General features: G+C 39.1%; 1 protein-coding gene across 2 annotated transcripts in view; it reads left to right on the top strand.

The window, feature by feature from the left end:
- Nucleotides 1–3381: 3381 nt before the first annotated feature.
- SLC30A8 (solute carrier family 30 member 8) overlaps nt 3382–20864 on the top strand; it is a 54538-nt gene continuing 37055 nt past the window's right edge. Inside the window, exons 1-2 of one of the 2 annotated variants that reach the window (XM_051844002.2) lie at nt 3382–3794; nt 19062–19261. In XM_051844002.2, coding sequence (XP_051699962.2) covers nt 3724–3794; nt 19062–19261 — 271 coding nt within the window. In that variant the 5' untranslated portion in view covers nt 3382–3723. The remainder of the gene's footprint in view (nt 3795–19061; nt 19262–20864) is intronic. The other variant, XM_008255843.4, reaches the window with a different exon arrangement.

Raw genomic sequence — 20864 nt, forward strand, 5'->3', positions numbered from 1 at the left:
TAAAATACTAAAAACACCTATAACACTTGTGTAAATTGTTTTTGTAAAAATGAGCTGTTTATAAAATACTATGAAGAAGCTATTGTTGACAACAGTCAGCATGGGGAGCCAAACCCCTCCTTCACTATGTCAGTGAGGTTCTTGTGGCTGACAGAATATTTATTCCCAGAGGTAACTGTAGTAAATTGCATTTTGCCCCTTCGGATGCTATAAGCTTGTGATGCTGAGTGGGTGGAGAGGACAACCTGTAATTCAGGATGGTTTGGAAGCTGGTTACCTAGGAAACAGAGGCACAGCATAATGCCAACCCAAACCAACTGTCAACAAGGGAGGATTTAATTTTTTGATCCAGATTGCTTTCCAAATGCATATCTTGCGTCTCGTGTGGAGCTCCAACAAGGCTGTTGGCCTTTGGTGGTCAGTTCATGCCAAAGAAGGCTAAAGGTTAGCCAGGGAGATGGGAATTTCATAAACATTGTGCTGACAAGATATGAGTATTTGGGAGGGGGTGATGATGTACTCCAAGTGTGTTTGTAAGAGGATAAGGTAAGCAACAGATGAATAATTTATATAATGAAACTTGCAGTCAATTCTTGATCATAATTTGCATTTGAATTTATAGCAGCAAAGCATACTTTAGTATAAAAGTCTTATTTTCTGTAATTCACTGTTCTTTGCTCTTATGCTTTATCCACACTAGAAGCTTAGGTTTATAGTAGTCATTTTCAAGAGTAGCCCTTAGAAATTCATAAACTTTTGATGAAAATGGTATCTAATTTCCCAATATTTCAAAGATGTAGACTACTTTTTAAAAATGCATTATGCATGGCCACACATACTTTATAAATATTTATACATGTGTGCATATACATATAGGAGGGGTCTTCTTAAAGTTCATGGAGAGGTGGCATTGAGCCTAGTGGTTCAGTTGCTGGTTGAAATGCCCACAACCCATATTGGAGTACACGAAGTCAATGCCTGGCTCTGGCTCCTGACTAGCAGACCCTGGGAGGCAGGAGTTACTGACTTAAGTAGTTAGGTCCCTGCCATGGGCAACCCAGATTGAATTCCAGCTCCTGGCTTCAACCTGGCTCAGACTCCGCTATTGGCCTTTGGAGAGCAAACTAGTAAATGGGAGCAGTATCACTCTCTTCTCCCTTTCCCCCTACCCCTACTTTTCAAATTAAAAAATTGGGGCTGGGGTTATGGCATAATGGGTTAAGCTGCCGCCTGTGATGCAGGCATCCCATGTGGTTGCAGTTTGTGGTCTGTCTGCTCTACTTCCAATCTAGCTCCCTGCTAATGGCCTGGAAAAGCAGAAGATGGCTCAAGTGTTTGGACCTCTACCACCTACATGGAGCCTTATAAACCTCCTGCTCCTGGCTTTGGCCTGGCCCAGCAGTGCCCATTGTAAGGATCTGGGGAGTGAATCAGTGGATAGAATCAATCCCTCTCCCTCTCCCCCTCCCCATTCCCTTCCCTCCTCCTAATTCTGACTTTCAAAAATACATTTTTAAAAAAGAGAACAAATAATACCCATGGAAAGAACTATACATGGATTTCAAAAATGCTCTAAAATCAACACCTGTTAATTCCATTTTCTACAAGCTTTTTGGAGTATCCTTATGCTTAAGTCAAACTATATGGACTTGCTAGTAAATCACATAGAATGTATGAAAATGATAGTTTTATGTTGCTCAACTTACAAATAGAGAAGATCAGAGAAGATCTCTTTTGGAGTATTTTCTTGTCTGCTCTTGATAGAAACCCTCCCCCCATTCCCTCTTTTCCTACTTCCACATTACCATGTCCTATATCTACCCTATCTTACCTCACTCTATCCTTGCCCTACAGGAAGCCCACACTACAAACTAGTGTGTAGGCTTCATATTTACAGGGTCATAAGGAGGTAGAAATACATTTGTACATGCATGGCCATGCTCATGTCCAAGCTTATAGTACAGAATCGCAAATCCCTCAGATTGTCTTTTTCCTATGGATATTGGTAGTCAAATGCTCTATCTTCTGGATTTGAATTTTGCTGATCTTCTATTCTTTCTACTTATCCTAAATGGATTTCAGTTCTATTTTAAATAGTTTCTTGCTTTTCAATACACATTCACTTGTACTAATTCTTTCACTGTACTAGAATTTCTTACACATGATTCCAGCTCTAAAGCACGGCACCATGTTGTATGAGTGGATCATTAATTCTTTTCTGGTCTCCTAGTTTTGCCTCCACAGAATTTCCAATTATCCCGCAAAGTTAAGAGTAAGGACATGAAAATGAAATGCTTTTGATTTTATTCTGCTAACATCAAACCCAGAAATCTACAACTTTTCCTGCAAGCAAAGTGAACAGGCAAAGTGATTATGTGAGAAGGCCCTAGAATTTATGTTATCAGTGAGTGTGTTGCAAATCTTAAGTACAGATCCAACCACATATGCAATAGGAGACTTACATTTTTTACTTTTAGCCAAAAGTCACATTCCTCCTCACTGCCTACTCCAGTTGCCACTGAACCCCATTATCCTTCTAAGAAACAATATTTATTTTATTAGGCCATGATAAGAGATCACGGCTGAGCAAGATGAGCAAGTTCCCATGACTCTGGGCCACTGGATTAATCTCAGATTAAACTACTGAGTTTTCTCACCAGGAAGTTGGTGTGAGCAGCAGGGTGGGGTGGACAGGAGGGGGTGGGTGTGGGTGGGAAGGAAAAGAGGACTCAGTGTGGTTTACTCCTCTTCCTCACTCTGTATCCACCTGCTCCTGCATGCGAATGCCTCATGCAAATGCCTGCTGTGCAACCAGGCTCTTGCCATTGGGTCATAAAGTCACTTCTGTTATTTGGAAAGGAAAGTGCTTTATAATGAAGTAAAATACCATTTCTTAGCTGTTTACAAGTTGAAGATCTCTGGGGAGCAACTCAGAGGGCTCTATTCCTGAGTTGTGAGGGCTGCTCTAGAGTTTTTTGGGGAGGCGCCTTTATTCTCAGCAGAGTGCTTCCTGGTCAAGGGGAACACAGTTCACTTTGGTTCTTGGGTGATTGAAGGCTGTTATTTACTTGGAAGCTGAATCTGCCCTTCTCCTGCCTGTCAACGGGTCTCAAAGCTGCCGCACCAGGAACTGGCTCAGATCAGACTTCAGTAAACTAATGACCCTTGTCCTCCCCTTCGGTAGTGAAATCCCAAAATGGTCCTAGGGGAGGAGAAGCAAATCCTGACAGCTGCTTAGAGGTCATCTTAGAACTAAATCCCGTAAGAAATGCTTTTAGGTTGAGAGAGAGAGAAAAGAGACCAGTAACAAAAGAAAAAAAGGAAAATGAAATTAGTGCACAGAGGGGAAGTGATTTGCAGTTCATCCAGGTGTGCTGTGAAGGTAAATCTACATCAGCAATGAGCAGCAAACCCTGGAGCTCCTCAACCTCTTAGAAAGCACAATTAAATCACACACACACACTTCATTTGACCCCACCCGTAAGCCTCCCCAGGAGAGCAGTTTCTGTGGGTGAAAGAATGAGGCCAGGTGATATTCCAAGGAGGCCATCGTTTTAGCAGACTTACCAAGAACATTGGCGTAGGAGGTTTGTGCATTTAAGTCCAAGCAGGAAGCCTTTTTTATTTTTTACTTTAGAAAGTGTGTGAATAATTGTGGTGCTGCTTTGCTTCCAAAACTGGGCAGCGATTTAAACAGCAGCAGCAGCTCTCATCCTGGCCACCATGGAGTTTCTTGAAAGAACTTACCTTGTGAATGACAAAGCCACCAAGATGTATGCCTGCACCCTAGACAGGTAATAGATGTCTGTGTCTCCTTCACTATTTTCTGTGTTTTGGTATTCAAGAAGTCCCTGGATCCTATTGCTTCTGAATTGTAAACTTTTGTTTTGCAACTCCTGGGGCATTTTGCAACATTTTATAAGTTGCTGACTGACTTGTATAATTCATATACTGAAAAATGCAATACTCTATAGTTGATTTGATTCCTTAAATATCCAAAGTGCCTAAAGGAAACATTTTAATATATTTTTCTCCCAGAAAAAATACATATACAATCTAATGTGTTTATTTTTCTCTCCTCAATGATTCTCACTTTTAAGCTAGATGGTGCATTTAAAAATTCTATTTAGAAAAAAATTCAAAATCTTTCAACAGTGGGGTAAAATTGTTATGCTGCTCCTTATTAATCATAAAATATACTCAAATATATACATCAAAATAAATACAGCTGAATTTAATGTTTTACCTAGTTCCAGTCCCACCCAATATGCCAAATATGATAAATTCATTCATCACTCACTTCTTTAATAGTTACAGGTAAATATACCTGTGCTAACTGCTGGACACATAATAGAAAAGGGAACATTCCTGGTCCCAGCTCTATCTTCTTGAAACTTGGAGTCTGATGTGGAACACATTTAAATGTAGGCGATTATAAAACAACATGTAAGCACTGTGCTAGTGGTATTCATTGGGAATGTCCTAGGGGAACCTAGATTCCTGGACTCGGGTCAGAAAAAGCTTTTTTCGTAAGTGGTAGGCTAACCATCGCAAGATAAAAAGGAGTGACAGTGGGATTAGGGAAACCCTACACAGGAAATAGGGTTAGGGAAAGTTTTCCAGGCTGAAATAATTGCCCACTAAAGACAGAGACATGTAAGGTGAGTCTAGTGTGCTTAGGTAGTTCAATCTAAGTAGCAAAGAGAAACACATAGGGTATGTTTAAAATATGAAGAGAATTGAAAATATGTTCATGTTAGGAGCAGAATTTAGGAGAAAACATACATTAACACTTGTTTCATGGAATCAAATCAGCAGTTTTCTAGAAAGTAGTGATGACATGTCCAACAGCAAAGATTCTAGCAACTGCAAAGGGACTTTTGAAAAGATATTTTGAATTTCACTTAAAAATGTACAAGAATCTAATATATGTATATCACATTAGATGGATTATTTCTTAAAATATTAGATGTAATTTATTGAGGTTACAAACATCAAAAATAAAGACACATGTTACTTCAGGCAAAAATTTTGGAAAAATTGTTAATGCTATGGACACTATTAATAAAGCATCTCTATACTATGTAAATAAAAGTATCCCTCTTATTACAGTTGGCTATTAGGGTTCTTGCACCAACAAGCCCATCGTTCAGAGTTACAGGGTCTCATTCACCTCCTCAGTGACTATGGTTTTCAGGATAGAGTGTTTATAAAAACTCTCCAACTCATTTTCTTGCTGAGTACAAAGATTAAATTTGAAAGAGATTAATCCTGAGCTCTCATTTCACCAGGTAGGAAACTGAATGTCCAATGATGGAAGAATTGGGATCTGAAGCCATGCACTTTGTTAATGTAATGTGTCCCCCCTTCACCTCCCCAGCACCCACATGTCCACTGTGTGGGCTCTGAATCTTTCCTGATTTTCTCTTGAGGTCACATGTGCTTTGATTCACTCTTCCTACCTTCAACCTTTCTTTTGGATTTTGTTCTGTTTCACAGAGAGTTCTCTACCTTGATATTCTTTCTCTTTTCCTCTTCCTCTTATTTTCTTCCATCTACTAGTTTTCTGCTTAAATTGTTGCCTGCAATTATGAAATGTAACTTGTGGGGTGGATATTGTATCACAGTGGGTTAAGCTATTTGATTGCCTGCATCCCTTATCAGTGTGCCGGTTCAAATCCTTGCTACTCTGCTTCTGATTGAGGTTTCTGCTAATGCAGAAATGTCCTAAGAGGCAGCAGGTTATGGCTCAAGTTCTTGGGTCCCTGCCACTCAGGCTCCTGGCTTCAGCCAGACGTAACCCTGGCTTTTCTGGGCATCAAGGGATTTGACCAGTAGATGGATGATTTCTCTCCTGCTCTTCCCGCTCCCCATCACCACAATCCCCCACTGTCACTTTGCCTTTGAAGTAGGTAAAAATAAAAATGAGACATTACAACAAAAGAACTTAATCTGAAGAAAACCTTATGATTTAATTTCAGTGAGTATTTCATTTAGATGTTGCTGTGCAGCAAACTACCCAAAACCTAGTGTCTTAAACAACCATTATTTTACTGCTCACAATTCTGTGGGGGGACTCTGTGTCGGGTCTGTTGGGTTTTAGAAGCCTGTACTAGGCTGGTGTCTGGGGGCTAGGAGGGCCACAATGACTCCATACACAAGACTGGATTCTTTGTGATGGTCTGAGGTCTTCATTCTTCTCAGGGGACATGGATTTTCTCAGACTCAGAACTCTTCTTTCAGAAAAAGTTTTAATTTACTTATTTTCATTTTATCTTAAAGGGGTGGGGAGAGGTCTTTCATCTGCTAGTTCTCTCCCCAAATGCCCACAATAGCTGGGGCTGAGAGACGCTGAACCCAGGAGGTGGGAAAACAATTGCGATTTCCCATGTGGGTGATAGGAACCCAAGTACTTGACCATCACCTGCTCTCTCCCAGAGTGCACCTTGCAGGAAGCTACAATCAGCAGCCTAGATGAGACTTGACCCATGCACTCTAATATGGGATGCGGGTGTCACAAGCAGCGGCTTAAGTGCCATGCCAAATGCCTGCCCCAGCTCAGAATTCTTTATATGATCCTTCAGGGTAGCAAGAGAGCAACAGCAGAAGTTGATAAGTCTCAGATGCCTAAGCCCAGAAGTGGCACTGGCTGAGTTAAAGCAAGACCCAAGTCTCAGATTCCAAGAGTGTGGCAAAACATTCCCTTGTCTGCTGACATGAGCATACAAGATTACAGCATTTACTGGAGGTCATCGTTCCAAACATTTTACAGAAATGGCATTAAACCCTGTAGCAGCCATAGACACTACCTTTACCCTTCCTCTACCCGATTTCTGTTCCAATGATAGGATTCCCAGTGCTTCAGCTTCCTGATAGTAAAAAGATACTTGTGAAAAATTGACTTACACAATTGAAATGGTTATCTTGGCACTGGGTGTGAGGGGTTGCATTTCTTTGTCATTTATTAAAGAAGTGCAGGGGAAATCCAATTTTCCCAGCACCATTTATTGAATAGACTGTCCTTACTGCAGGGATTGGTTTTGGATCCTTGATCAAATATGAGTTGGCTGTAGATTTTTGAATTGATTTCTTGTGTTTCAATTCTGTTCCATTGGTCTATCCATCTGTTTCTGTACCAGTACCATGCTGTTTTGATTACAACTGCCCTGTAGTATGTCCTGAAATCTGGTATTGTGATGCCTCCAGCTTTGTTTTTGTTGTACAAGATTGCTTTAGCTATTCGAGGTCCACGTGCAGAATCATGAAGCAAGACCCCTACCTTTCACCTTACACAAAAATCCACTCAACATGGATTAAAGACTTAAACCTATGACCTGACACCATCAAATTATTAGAGAGCATTGGAAAAACCCTGCAAGATATAGGTACCGGCAATGACTTCTTGGAAAACACCCCAGAAGCACAGGCAGTCAAAGCCAAAATTAACATTTGGGATTGCATCAAATTGAGAAGTTTCTGTACTGCAAAAGAAACAGTCAGGAGAGTGAAGAGACAACCGACAGAATGGGAAAAAATATTTGCAAACTATGCAACTGATAAAGGGTTGATAACCAGAATCTACAAAGAAATCAAGAAATTCCAAAACATCAAAACAAACAACCCAGTTAAGAGATGGGCCAAGGACCTCAATAGACATTTTTCAAAAGAGGAAATCCAAATGGCCAACAGACACATGAAAAAATGTTCAAGATCACTAGCAATCAGGGAAATGCAAATCAAAACCACAATGAGGTTCCACCTCACCCCAGTTAGAATGGCTCACGTACAGTAATCTACCAACAATAGATGCTGGAGAGGATGTGGGGAAAAAGGGACACTAACCCACTGTTGGTGGGAATGCAAACTGGTTAAGCCACTATGGAAGTCAGTCTGGAGATTCCTCAGAAACCTGAATATAACCCTACCATTCGACCCAGCCATCCCACTCCTTGGAATTTACCCAAAGGAAATTAAATTGGCAAACAAAAAAGCAGTCTGCACATTAATGTTTATTGCAGCTCAATTCACAATAGCTAAGACCTGGAACCAACCCAAATGCCCATCAACAGTAGACTGGATAAAGAAATTATGGGACATGAACTCTATTGAATATTATACAGCAATCAAAAACAACGAAACCCAGTCATTTACAACAAGATGGAGGAATTTGGAAAACATCATGCTGAGTGAATTAAGCCAGTCCCAAAGGGACAAATATCATATGTTCTCCCTGATCGGCGACAACTATCTGAGCACCAAAGGGGAAACTTGAAGTGAAATGGACACTGTGAGAAACAGTGACTTGATCAGCTCTTGTCCTGACTGTTGATGTACAATGTAATACTTTATCCATTTTAGTATTTTGTTTTTGTTCTAGTACCATTGGTTGAACTCTAATTAACACACAATTGTTCTTAGGTGTTTAAATTTTAACTGAAAAGTGATCCCTGTTAGGAATTTGGAAAACATTATGTTGAGTGAAATAAGCCAATCCCAAAGGGACAAATACTACTTGTTCTCCTTGGTAGGTGACAACTAACTGAGCACCAAAAAGGAAACCTGTTAAAGTGAAATGAACACTAGGAGAAATGGTGACTTGATCAGCCCTCACCCTGACTGTTGATGAGCAACTTGATATGTTATCCCTCTTAGTATTTTTTTGTTTGTTCTACTTAATACTTTTGGTTGAATACTGTAATCAATACACAATTATTCTTACATGCTGAAACTTAACTGAAAAGTGATCGCTGTTAAATATAAGAGTGGGAATAAGAGAGGGAAGAGATGTGCAATTCGGGACATGCTCAAGCTGACTTACCTCAAACGGTAGAGTTAGAAACATACCAGGGGATTCTAATTCAATCCCATCGAGGTGGCATGTACCAATGCCATCTCACTAGTCCCAGTGATCAATTTCAGTTCACAATTGATCATAATGATAGGTCTAATAGTCAAAGGGATCACATAGATAAGAATAGTGTCTGCAAATACTAGCTGATAGAATCAAAAAGGGAGAGAATGATCCAACATGGGAAGTGAGATACACAGCAGACCCATAGAATGGCAAATGTCCTAAACAGCACTCTGGCCTTAGAATCAGCCCTTAAGGCATTCGGATATGGCTGAAGAGCCCATAAGAGTATTTTAGGCATGGAAAGCCAAGACACTCTGGGGGAAAAAAAAAAAAAAACCTAAATGAAAGATCTCCACGAGTGAGATCCCAGTGGAAAGAATGGGTCATCAAAGAAGGAGGTACCTTTCTCTGAAGGGAGGAGAGAACTTCCACTTTGACCATGGCCTTGTCTAAATATGATCAGAGTCAGTGAACTCAGGGGGCTTCCATAGCTTTGGCAGCTCATGACAAGAGCCTAGGGTGATTACTGAGGCCATAAACAAGAGTGTCAAATTGTTAAGTCAACAACAGGAGTCACTGTGCACTTACTCCTCATGTAGGATCTTTGTCCTTAGTGTACTGTACATTGAGATTTAATGCTACAACTAGTACTCAAACAGTATTTTCACTTTATGTTTCTGTGTGGGAGCAAACTGTTGAACTCTTTACTTAATGTATGCTAAACTGATCTTCTGTATATAAAGAGAATTGAAAATGAATCTTGATGTGAATGGAAGGGGAGAGGGAGTGGATAAGGGGAGGGTTGCAGGTTGGAGGGACGTTATTGGGGGGAAGCCATTTTAATCCATAAGTTGTACTTTGGAAATTTATATTCATTAAATAAAAGTTAAAAAAAAAAGAAAACAAAAGTAGTGCAGGGGAAGCAAGGGTAGGAAAAATGGTAGGGATGAACTGTTGGAATCTTTCAATCACTTTTTCTCCAAATAAGTTTTAATATTCAGGTCTTTGGAAGTTGCCTTAAGGGCATGCAGAAAAGACTTATTCAAGAAAATCTACTGAATCTTAGCAAGAAGTGAGAGTCTGGCATTTGAGCCCGGACCTGCTCTATAGAATTCTCCTCTTCCCCAAGTTTAGTGTGCTGGAAGCTCCACTGAGTGGGTATAGCCAGAAGACAGGGCTTCCTCTGCTCCCAGTTTCTAGTTAAGGGCTATCACGCACCCTAGAGCGCAAGGCTGAAGGAATCTTATTGCCCCAGATCCGTGTTGCAGAAGCTCTGTTCCATATAGAGGCAGCCAAGGTGACACACTATTTAGCCCCTACTCATAGGGCAAGGAGCAGCAAGGTCCTGAATCTCTCTCCCTGGCTCACTCAGATTAGATGTTCCATTCTAGCAGACACAAAGAACACTAGGGACTATCATCCCTGTTTTGTACTCCACTTATAAAGCAAGAGTGTCATCCCAGGAGAGGTCAGAGGTCATCAACCCTCTCAGCTCGTTTCAGTGGTAAAAAGTATTCCTCATGGGAGAGGAAGGATGCAAGAACAGAAAATTATACATTTTTCCCTTATTGAACAGATGATACACAAGCTAAAGCAGTGTTCAGTTTAGATCTTGAGGTAGTTCATACTGCAGGTCACTGCTGAAAACGATAAAGACATTTTCTGCTGAGCAATTAGGAGTAGGCTGGTTGCTTCATGACAGCAACAAGATAGTGTTTAGCTGGCTAGAAATTTAACAGAATCAGGGAAGAAAATGGACAAGAACCCTCTTGGAGTTAGGACTAGCCACAAATGTTGGCCTGTGGTACTACTCCTATAAAGAGGCCTTTTATGGGTTGAACATGTCCCAAAAATTCACATGTTGATATCCAAATGCCCATCATGCCTATCCTTAGAGGTAGGGCCTCTAAAGAAGTGATTATGGTTAAATGAAGTTGTTGGGGTCAGTATTAGCATTTTTTATGGGTACAGTATGATTTGTCTCCCCAGATAAGCAGCTGTTTGAACTCTGATGTCTTGATGTTGGAAGATCACAAGTAAAGATTTGATCTAAGGATTGCCTCTGAGAGATGGGGCCAGTGGGAAGTCTTTGGGTCATTGGAGGCATGCACTTGGGGGGTGGTTCATAAGAGAATTGATTAGTTCAGTTCCAGTTCAGTGTAGGTTCTCTTTCTTGGCATATGAAGTGAACATGCTTGTGTATCTTCCATAACTAGGTTCCAGCAGGTATTGGAAAATGGGGTTGCCTGATTCAGTAACATCAACTATAAGCTGAAATAGTTTTTTCTAAAGAAGATCAAATCAGTATTTTAAATTAATAGAAAGTGGGCTAGTAGTGTTCTAGGAAGAGGCAGCAGAGAGCTAATTCTCCCTACCCTTGCCCTCTCTGCATACACTGAGCACGGGAAAAAGAGCGGATAAGGATGTAATGAGAAGGACGATGTCTATCAGCCAGGAAGAAAACCCTCACCAGCAACCTGTCTTCCAAAAGTGTGATAAAGCCAATTTCTGTTGCTTAAGTCATCAGTTCATGTTATTTTGTTATTGTAGTTCAAGCAGACTTTCACATGGCCCACGTTTATCAGAATGTGGAGCAATGTATGCTTCAGGGCATTGTTGAAAACAGTAGGGCAATCAGGAAAAAAAATCAAGGAGGCAAAAACTGAGTGAGAGAGCAATGTAGGCAGAAAAGCACAGAAACTTAACAGTGAGGCCTTGGAAAGACAGTTGCAGTGAGCACAACTAAAAAGATTACCATCCCTAGAGTGTGTGGGAGAGGTAAGGATGCTTTTGCACATGCCCATTGATGCTCCCTCTGAGGTTTGACAAGAGAGGCTGGACAAGCAGGAAAATTCAGAGGAAATACACTCGACTGAATTAGATAAACCAAGTCATTAAACAGAAGAAGAAAGCCAATAATTAAACAACAACAAAAAGCCTATGGGAGCATCAGTATCCAGAAGTGCTACTATGTGTTCTCTACAACTTCTCATTTTCCACAAAATTTAATGAGATGCAAAGATATAGGCTAGAATAACCTATGCACAATAAAAACAGGCAAAAGCTGACAAAAGAGACTCTGTGAACTTGTAGATCTCATGCAACAAAGAATAGAGAGAAAAATAAAGAGAGCCCGAGAGCAATGTGGTACATGGTTAAATGTGTTAACATATGCATAATCAGTACCCGAAAAAATGAAAGAGCACAAAAATGGTCAAAGAAATAATGGTTGGGAACTTCCAAAGCTGGGTGAATATTAATTAAAACATCTATAATGTTCAATGAACTTTAAAAAGAATCAAGAAAATAAATCTGCACCCTGGTACAGAAGAAAACACTAACGGCAAAACAAGGAAATCTCAAAAGCAGTAGGAGTCAAAATGATACATCCTGTACAAGAGAATTTCAGTAAGCTCATCTCTTACAAAGAGGATGAGAGGCAGAGAAACTATATTCAGGGCGCTGAAAGAAAAAATTATGCATCCAGTCAACCAATAATCTTATATCCAGTGCAGTTATCTATCTAAAACAAAGGTGAAATAATGACCAACTGAGTTTGTTAAAATAGTCAAGGATGAAATAGTTAAAGAAACTTACTAGATGACAGATTACATCAAACATTTCAAGCAATATACACATACAAACACAAATAGCACCAGCACTCCCTTTCATTATCTGAGCACTCAAACTAATAGGAGGCTAGTTACTAACAGAGTATAGAAAAATATTGAGTAAAATTAACATCTTAGGATTTGATTATTGTTTATAGCACTTGTCTATTTCTGCTGAACAGTGGACTTTCAATTTTTTTCAAAAAGATTTTTAAAAAAGACTTACTTATTTGAAAAATCAGAGTCACTGAGAGGGGAGAGACAAAAGAGATATTCTATCTGCTGGTTTACTCCCCAGATACCTCAATGGTCGGGGCTGTGCCAGGCTGAAACCATGATCCACTTCCAGGTCTCCCACATGGGTGCAGGGGCCCAGGCACTTGGACCATCTTCCACTGTTTTCCCAGGCCATTAACAGGGAGCTGGCTCAGAAATAAAGAAGCCGGTACATGAACCAGCACCCATTGCAGGAGGAGGCTTAACCTGCTATGCCACAATGCTGGCCCTCACTTTCTACTTTTTACTTGTTGAACTCTATCTGGTTATAAGGTAATTTAAAGGTATTATAAGGTAATAAGGTAAATTAAAAATTTTATAGAAAAATTAAAAAAGGAAAGGGGAGGGAGGAAGGAAGAGAGTATTTTATTCTTAGAATTCTATCTATGAACCCATGAAATCTGCTCTTTATAGGAATAAAAATTGTAATTAGGAAATAAGAGGCTACTTCAACCTGATGAAAGGTGTCTCTGGCAAATCTGAAGCTAACATCATAAATGACTGTGAAAGCCTGAAAGTCTTCCCTTAAGATCAGGTTTAAGATAAGGATGTCCACTCCCACTACTTGTACTTAATATATCACTGTGTGTTCCAGCCCTAGCCGTTGAGAAAGTCCACAAATTGAAAACAAAGAATTAAAACACTTGTTATTTGCAAATATCATCTTGTATGCAGGAAATCCTAAGGAATGCACTAAAAAACTTTAGGACTAATGAATAAGTTCATCAGGGTAGAGTATATGAAGTTAATATACAGATAATTGTATTTTCATATAGTTGAAATGAAAAAATCTGAAAATGAAATTAAGAAAACTCAATAGTATGAAAAAGTAAGATATTTGAGAATAAATTTAATATATTAAATATAAAACATACTAAAAATCACAAAACATTGAAGGGATTGAAGAAATTAGTGAAATAATTATCAAAAGGTCCAAAAGTTGAAAAAGATATCCCATTTTATATATTGGAAGATCTAGTATTGTTAAGATGGCAATATTCCTAAAATTGATAAATTTGTTACAATAACTATTACAAGTCCAGCTTTCCTTTTGAAGAAGTTGACAAGCTGACTGTATAATTCATACGGAAATGAAAACTACCTAGACAAACCACTCTTGTAAAAGAATAATACGCTTGGAGATTGACACTTCTGATCTCAAAGGTTAATACAAAGCTAAAGTGGTCATGGCAATGTGATACTGGCTTCAAGATAAACAGGATAGAATTGAGAGTCCAAAAATAAGCTCTTTATGTATTATCAATTGTTTTTCAACAAGCTTCCAAAACAATTCAAAGGTAAAAAAAAAAGTCTTTTCAATAATATTGCTGGGGTAACTGATATCCTTATGCAGAAGAGTTAATCTGTAGATCTTTCTGACACAATAAAAAACATACTGAAGGGACTGGTGTTGTAGCATATAGATTAAGCTGCTGCCGGGGACTCTGGTATCCTATATGGTTGGTGTCCTGGCTGCTCCACTTCCTAGCTGCCTACTAATGGCTTGGGAAAAGCAACAGAAAATGGCCTAAGTTCTTGGGCCCCTGCTACCCACATAAGAAACCTAGAAGAGGCTCCTGGCTTCGGCCTGGCCCAGCCCCCTGCCATTGTGGCTATTTGAGTAGTGACCCAGTGGTTGGAAGATCTCTGCTTCTTTCTTTGTAGCTCTGCCTTTCAAATAAAGAAGTAAATCTTTAAGAACTGTAAGGAAAATGGAAAATGGATCATATTCCTTAGAGCTCTTAGCATGAAGCTCTTAAAAGAAAACCTGCCACATAACCAGAAAATACCCTTCAAATATGTCTACTACTTTTTATTTTCATTGTCAGCACTCTGTTCCAAGTTATAAGTATCTGTCTCCTTAAGGGTCTCTTTTTCCTCTTTACAATTCAGCCTTCTAAACAGCATCCAAAGTAATTGTAATCATTTTAGAAATATGAACCACATAGTGTTACTTCCCTGGTGAAAATCTTCCAAGTTTCTCCCTTTAGAGCTGGAATTAAATTAAACTCTTTGCAGAGATCTGCAAGATTCTGCCTGATCTACCCCCCTTACATTTTGACCTAATCCCATTCATTCTTTATGCCACAGGGGCCACCCGTGCAGTTTTTCTATTCAAGACAGAGGCTTCAACAGGGAATCTCTTGACTTTGGACTTTTGCACCAGCAATGCCTTTTGTTTGTGATATACTTCATTAAAATGGATCTTCCCCTGGCAATCCTTAACTTGTTCCTGAGCTACTATCTCTATAGGGGTGCCTTCTCTTATTACTACATTTAAAGTAGCTTCAGCTTCTGAGACTGTCCTTCATAGCCTCTGCTATTATTGACTCATTTATTGTTTATCTCCCCCTAGTAGGATATAAACTGCTAAAGATAGGAACTTTGCCTCATAGAACATGGTATCATTAGCACGTCTGATAATACAGGCACACTGTAGACAGGCAATAAATATTTGTTGAATGAAAAATGCATGAAGTGTTGGAAATGCATGGTGGAATTTAAGTTTTCATCTTCTTTTCCAATAGGAATAGTGGCTTGAGATTCCTGGTAGATGTGATGGGAATGTGCAAAAACAATGTGATTTTGTGTACTTAACATGTAGAATAAGATGGTAAAAAATATTGCCAGTTTCACTTTGAGATAGAAGCAAAGGGATTTAAGTTATACCACCAGGGGCCGGCGCCATGGCGTAGGTTAATCCTCTGCCTGTGGCGCTGGCATCCCATATGGGTGCCAGTTCTAGTCCCAGTTGCTCCACTTCCAATCTAGCTCCCTGCTATAGCCTGGGGGAGCAATAGAAGATGGCCCAAGTCCATGGGCCCCTGCACCCATGTGGAAGACCAGGAAGAAGTGTCTGGCTTCTGGCTTCAGATAGGCGCAGTTCCGGCCGTTGCAGCCATTTGGAGAGTGAACCAACGGAAGGAAGATCTTTTGCTCTCTCTCCCTCTCACTGTCTGTAACTCTACCTTTCAAAATAAATAAAATCTTAAAAAAAGAAGTTATACCACCAAACAAGAACAAAATATAAAAGTTTCTCCAAGATTATAAAATATACATGAAGCTCTATTTTTAAAATTTCTATTCTAAGAGATGGATTCAAAGTTCTGAATGTATCAAAATTTCTAGTATTTGCCTATTTTTCCCCTCTATTTATTCTCCTTTTTTCTCCTCTTTGATGCTACAGCCAATTTCATTGGCCTGTTATTCCTATTTTTTAAAGCTTTGGCTATATTTGAATGCATGTGAATCTACTGATATTTACTAATCAATATCAAATTCACATTTCATTTTTGGATGCATCATAACATTTTTATAGCCTTCTTAATAATGCTTCTTAGAATTCATATCATTTTTTTCAGATCAAGAGCCTGTTCTACATCTAGAGATACTTAGATCACTTTGCTCTAATGAATTAATGAGGAATGTATTTTAACTTGGTTACAGAATCTTGGAAGTCCAGGCAAAGACTGCTTTTGCCTTTCCCACAAAACATACCCACATCTCTTGTTTAGCAGTAGTGAAATAGACACACAATCTCTGAAAAAGCAAGTCCACAACCTGATTACCTTTGGCAACTATCTCAGGAAGACTACCCTGAAGTTGAAATACGGTTGAGAACTACAAGTAAACCTGGAGCCCTGATCAGTGTCTGAAACCTAGAAACCTCTGGACATTCAGTTGCTCAACCAATAATTTTCATTGATTGTTATAAAAAGAGCTTTGCTTTCCGTACTTGAAATCCAAAGAATCCCAACTAATATGGACCCTAATTGTGTTTAAAAGCATGTATGCAAATGTGTACATAAGGCTGTACAACAAAATATCAAAAATACATGTTTCTTAGAGGTAGTGATTTTTCTCTTCTTTGCACTTTTTTTTAACTTTTATTTAGCAAATATAAATTTCCAAAGTACAGCTTACAGATAATGGCTCCCCCCCCATAACTTCCCTCCCTCCTGCAACCCTCCCAACTCCCGCTCCCTCTCCCATTCCATTCACAAAGATTCATTTTCAATTATCTTAATATATACTAAACTGATCTTCTGTATATAAAGTAAAGATCAACAGTTTGCACCCACACAGAAACACAAAGTGAAAAATACTGTTTGAGTACTAGTTATAGCATTAATTCACAATGTACAGCACATTAAGGACAGAGATCCTACATGAGGAGTAAGTGCACAGTGACTCCTGTTGTTGACTTAGCAAATTGACACTCTTGTTTATGGCATCAGTAATCACCCTAGGCTCTTGTCACAAGTTGCCAAGGCTATGGAAGCCTCTTGAGTTCGCTGACTTCGATCTTATTTAGACAAGGTCATAGTCAAAGTGGAGGTTCTCTCCTCCCTTCAGAGAAAGTTACCTATTTCTTTGATGGCCCATTCTTCCCACTGGGATCTCACTCAGATCTTTCATTTAGGTCATTTTTTTTTTTTTTTGCCAGAATGTCTTGGCTTTCCATGCCTAAAATACTCTCATGGGCTTTTTTTGTTTGTTTGTTTGTGTTCGTTTTTTCTAATTTTTTTAACTTTTATTTAATGAATATAAATTTCCAAAGTACAGCTTATGGATTACAATGGCTTCCCCCCCCCCATAACTTCCCTCCCACCCGCAACCCTCCCCTTATCCACTCCCTCCCCCCTTCCATTCACATCAAGATTCATTTTCGATTCTCTTTATATACAGAAGATCAGTTTAGCATATATTAAGTAAAGATTTCAACAGTTTGCACCCACATAGAAACACAAAGTGAAAAATACTGTTTGAGTACTAATTATAGCATTAATTCACAATGTACACCACATTAAGGACAGAGATCCTACATGAGGAGTAAGTGCACAGTGACTCCTGTTGTTGACTTAACAAATTGACACTCTTGTTTATGGCATCAGTAATCACCCTAGGCTCTTGTCATGAGCTGCCAAGGCTATGGAAGCCTTTTGAGTTCACCAACTCTGATCATATTTAGACAAGGTCATAGTCAAAGTGAAAGTTCTCTCCTCCCTTCAGAGAAAGGTACCTCCTTCTTTGAAGATCTGTTCTTTTCACTGGGATCTCACTCGGAGATCTTTCATGTAGGGTTTTTTTTTTTTTTCTCTCTCCAGAGTGTTTTGGCTTTCCATGCCTGTCAGCCAGATCCACGTGCCTTAAGGGCTGATTCTGAGGCTAGAGTGCTGTTTAGGACATCTGCCATTCTATGGGTCCGCTGTGTATTTCGCTTCCCATGTTGGATCGTTCTCTCCCTTTTTGATTCTATCAGCTAGTATTAAGAGCCAAAGGGATCTCATGGGCTTTTTAAGCCAGATCTGAATGCCTTAAGGGCCGATTCTGAGGCCAGAGTACTGTTTAGGACATCTGCCATTTTTTGAGTCTGCTGTGTATCCCACTTCCCATGTTGGATCGTTCTCTCCCTTTTTGATTCTATCAGTTAGTATTAGCAGACACTAGTCTTGTCTATGTGATCCCTTTGACTATTAGACCTATCATTATGATCAATTGTGAACTGAAATTGATCACTTGGACTAGTGAGATGGCATTGGTACATGCAACCTTGATGGGATTGAATTGGAATACCCTGGCACGTTTCTAACTCCACCATTTGGAGCAAGTCAGCTTGAGCATGCACTTATGTAATTTCATACTTTCTATAGTTAATGTTAATGTAATTCAGAAAAACAGAAGTAGAATACTAATAATCATCACCATTTAAGTCCAAAATCAGATTAATTCTGGATGACCACCAACCAAATGAAATGAATCTTCAAATGGAAGGTAATTTATTGCATTTTTTTAAATGTTTCAGGGCCAGAAGTGCAAGATTAAGAATCAACATATTCAAATTAAAAATTTTCAAAAGTCACATTAAAGATGTGTGAGCATTTATATTTGTACCAGTAAAATTTGGTTTTAGTGTTGTTGCCGAGTTAAAGAGATAGTGTGTGGTGTAGTAGGAAAAGACATGGAAGCTCCCACCCTCCATTTCCTGGCTATTTTATCTCACACAATTACTTGACCTTTTCTCAGTCCAGAAACTATGAAGTTGAACTAAATATTATCTACAATCTGTCTGTGAAATTCTACGATCCTTTGAATGACTAAATCTAAAGCTTTATTTAGGGGTTAGAACTGACAGCTACTGCCTGATTTGGGAAATATTAGATTTCAAATCTCATTACAGCATTAAGTGATGAGTAGACATTGTCTACATAAGCAGTGGTAGGAAGCTTTATGGCAGTGGTTCTGAGTAAGGGCAGGGATCTCTGAGGTGTGTGTTTGTAACCGTGTTCACTTTTTGCCTCTGTTTAACCCACCCATAGTGTGGAACTCCAGCAGAAACCTGTGAATAAAGATCAATGTCCTGGAGAGGGGCCAGGGGAGCTGGAGGCAGGAGGCATCTATCACTGCCATAGCAACTCCAAGGCCACAGAGAACAGGGCAAATGAGGAAGTGCAAGCCAAGTGGAAACTCCGTGCTGCTTCGGCGATATGCTTTGTTTTCATGATTGCAGAGGTTGTGGGTGAGTACTTCTGAAGATTTTTCTGGTTAAACAAGCCAACAAACAGAACCTCACATCATGGTGTGAGGGTTATTTATGTTTCCTTTTAAAGTAAGATTTAATATTTGTTGTAAGTAACATACTCGTTGTAGAGAAGTTGGAAAAAATAAAATTCTTTACTATCCCACATTCAAGTGATAACTTCCCATAACATTATGGAGTAGTTTGTATAATAGGTTTTCTGTGCATAGCTCAGAGTTTGCCTTATTACTTTTACATAATTGAAAACATTGAATGCTTTTGATAATACAAACATTGTTCAAAATTTTTTCATGCCTGAACAATATTCTATATGCTCCATTATAATTTATATAACCTTTCTCTACTGGTAGAAATTTAGGGAACTTTTCCTGCTTGTGGACAATACTACAATGAAAAATCTTGAACAAAACCCTGCTTTTCTGGTTAATACTTTCAAAGAGATACCTAAAAGAAATAATTGGTTAATACAAATATTTTTATTTCTTGATTCCTATTACCAAACTGCTATCAGGAAGTTTAAAAAATTCATAGCTCTGCTAGCTATATTCTCCCATTAAATATTTAATAGGATTTATTGGGGTGGTGATTAAGATGTCACTTGCGACACCCAGTGTCCCATATCAGAGTGCCTGGTTTGAGTCCCAGTTCTACTTTCTACCCAGCTTCCTGCTAATGCATACTTTGAAAGGCATCAGGTGATGGATCAAGTATTTGGGTTCCTGCCACACACCTGAGAGACCCCAGCAGAGTTCTGGGCTCCTAGCTTTGACATGGCTTAGCTCTGGCTATTGTGGGCATTTGACATTTTTAATTAAAAACCTTTATTAGTGTATAAATGGATATTCATTTTAATTTATTGCTTTGTTACTTTTAGAATATTTTTGCAGGTTTGTCAGTGATATGTATTGACCACTGTTATGGATTTCTTCCTTGCCTCTTAAAGTCTATTGCTCATTTGAATTTTTTTCCTCATCTTTTTAAGAGAATTTTCTAATTCTCTATTGGTCTGTGGGAACTCATAGTTGGGATGTTTAATCTTTGTTGTATCTACTAGGAGTATGTTTCTAGTTTATTCACCTATAACATTTTGTTTTGGCTTTAACTGTACCAAATTTTCATGGAGATTATTTCTTTTACTCATTTAATATTTTAGTACTTAATAATCCTTCCCCATATGTTAAGATATATCTTTTTGTTCTTACTCAAATTTTTCATTTAATTTTTATGTTGGCTTGAAATATGGCATATTGTATGCTCTAAGGATTGAAAATTTTTTAAAATGGTTAACAATTTTTAGCACCATGTGTAGAATAATTACTTATTTCTCTCATTGATGTTTTTAAGATTTGAAAGAGAGTTACAGAGGTAGAGACAGAGAGAGAGGCCTTCCATCCAATGGTTCACTTCCCATATGGTTGCAATGGCTGGAGCTGTGCCAATCCGAAGCCAGGAGCTAGGAGCTTCTTCTGGGTCTCCCACATAATGCAGGGGCCCAAGGACTTGGGCCATCTTCTACTGCTATCCCAGGCCATAACAGAGAGCTGGATCAGAAGAGGAGTGGCCGGGACTAGAACAGTGCCCA

Source organism: Oryctolagus cuniculus, chromosome 6 (assembly GCF_964237555.1).
Source record: "Oryctolagus cuniculus chromosome 6, mOryCun1.1, whole genome shotgun sequence".
Lineage (NCBI taxonomy): Eukaryota > Metazoa > Chordata > Mammalia > Lagomorpha > Leporidae > Oryctolagus > Oryctolagus cuniculus.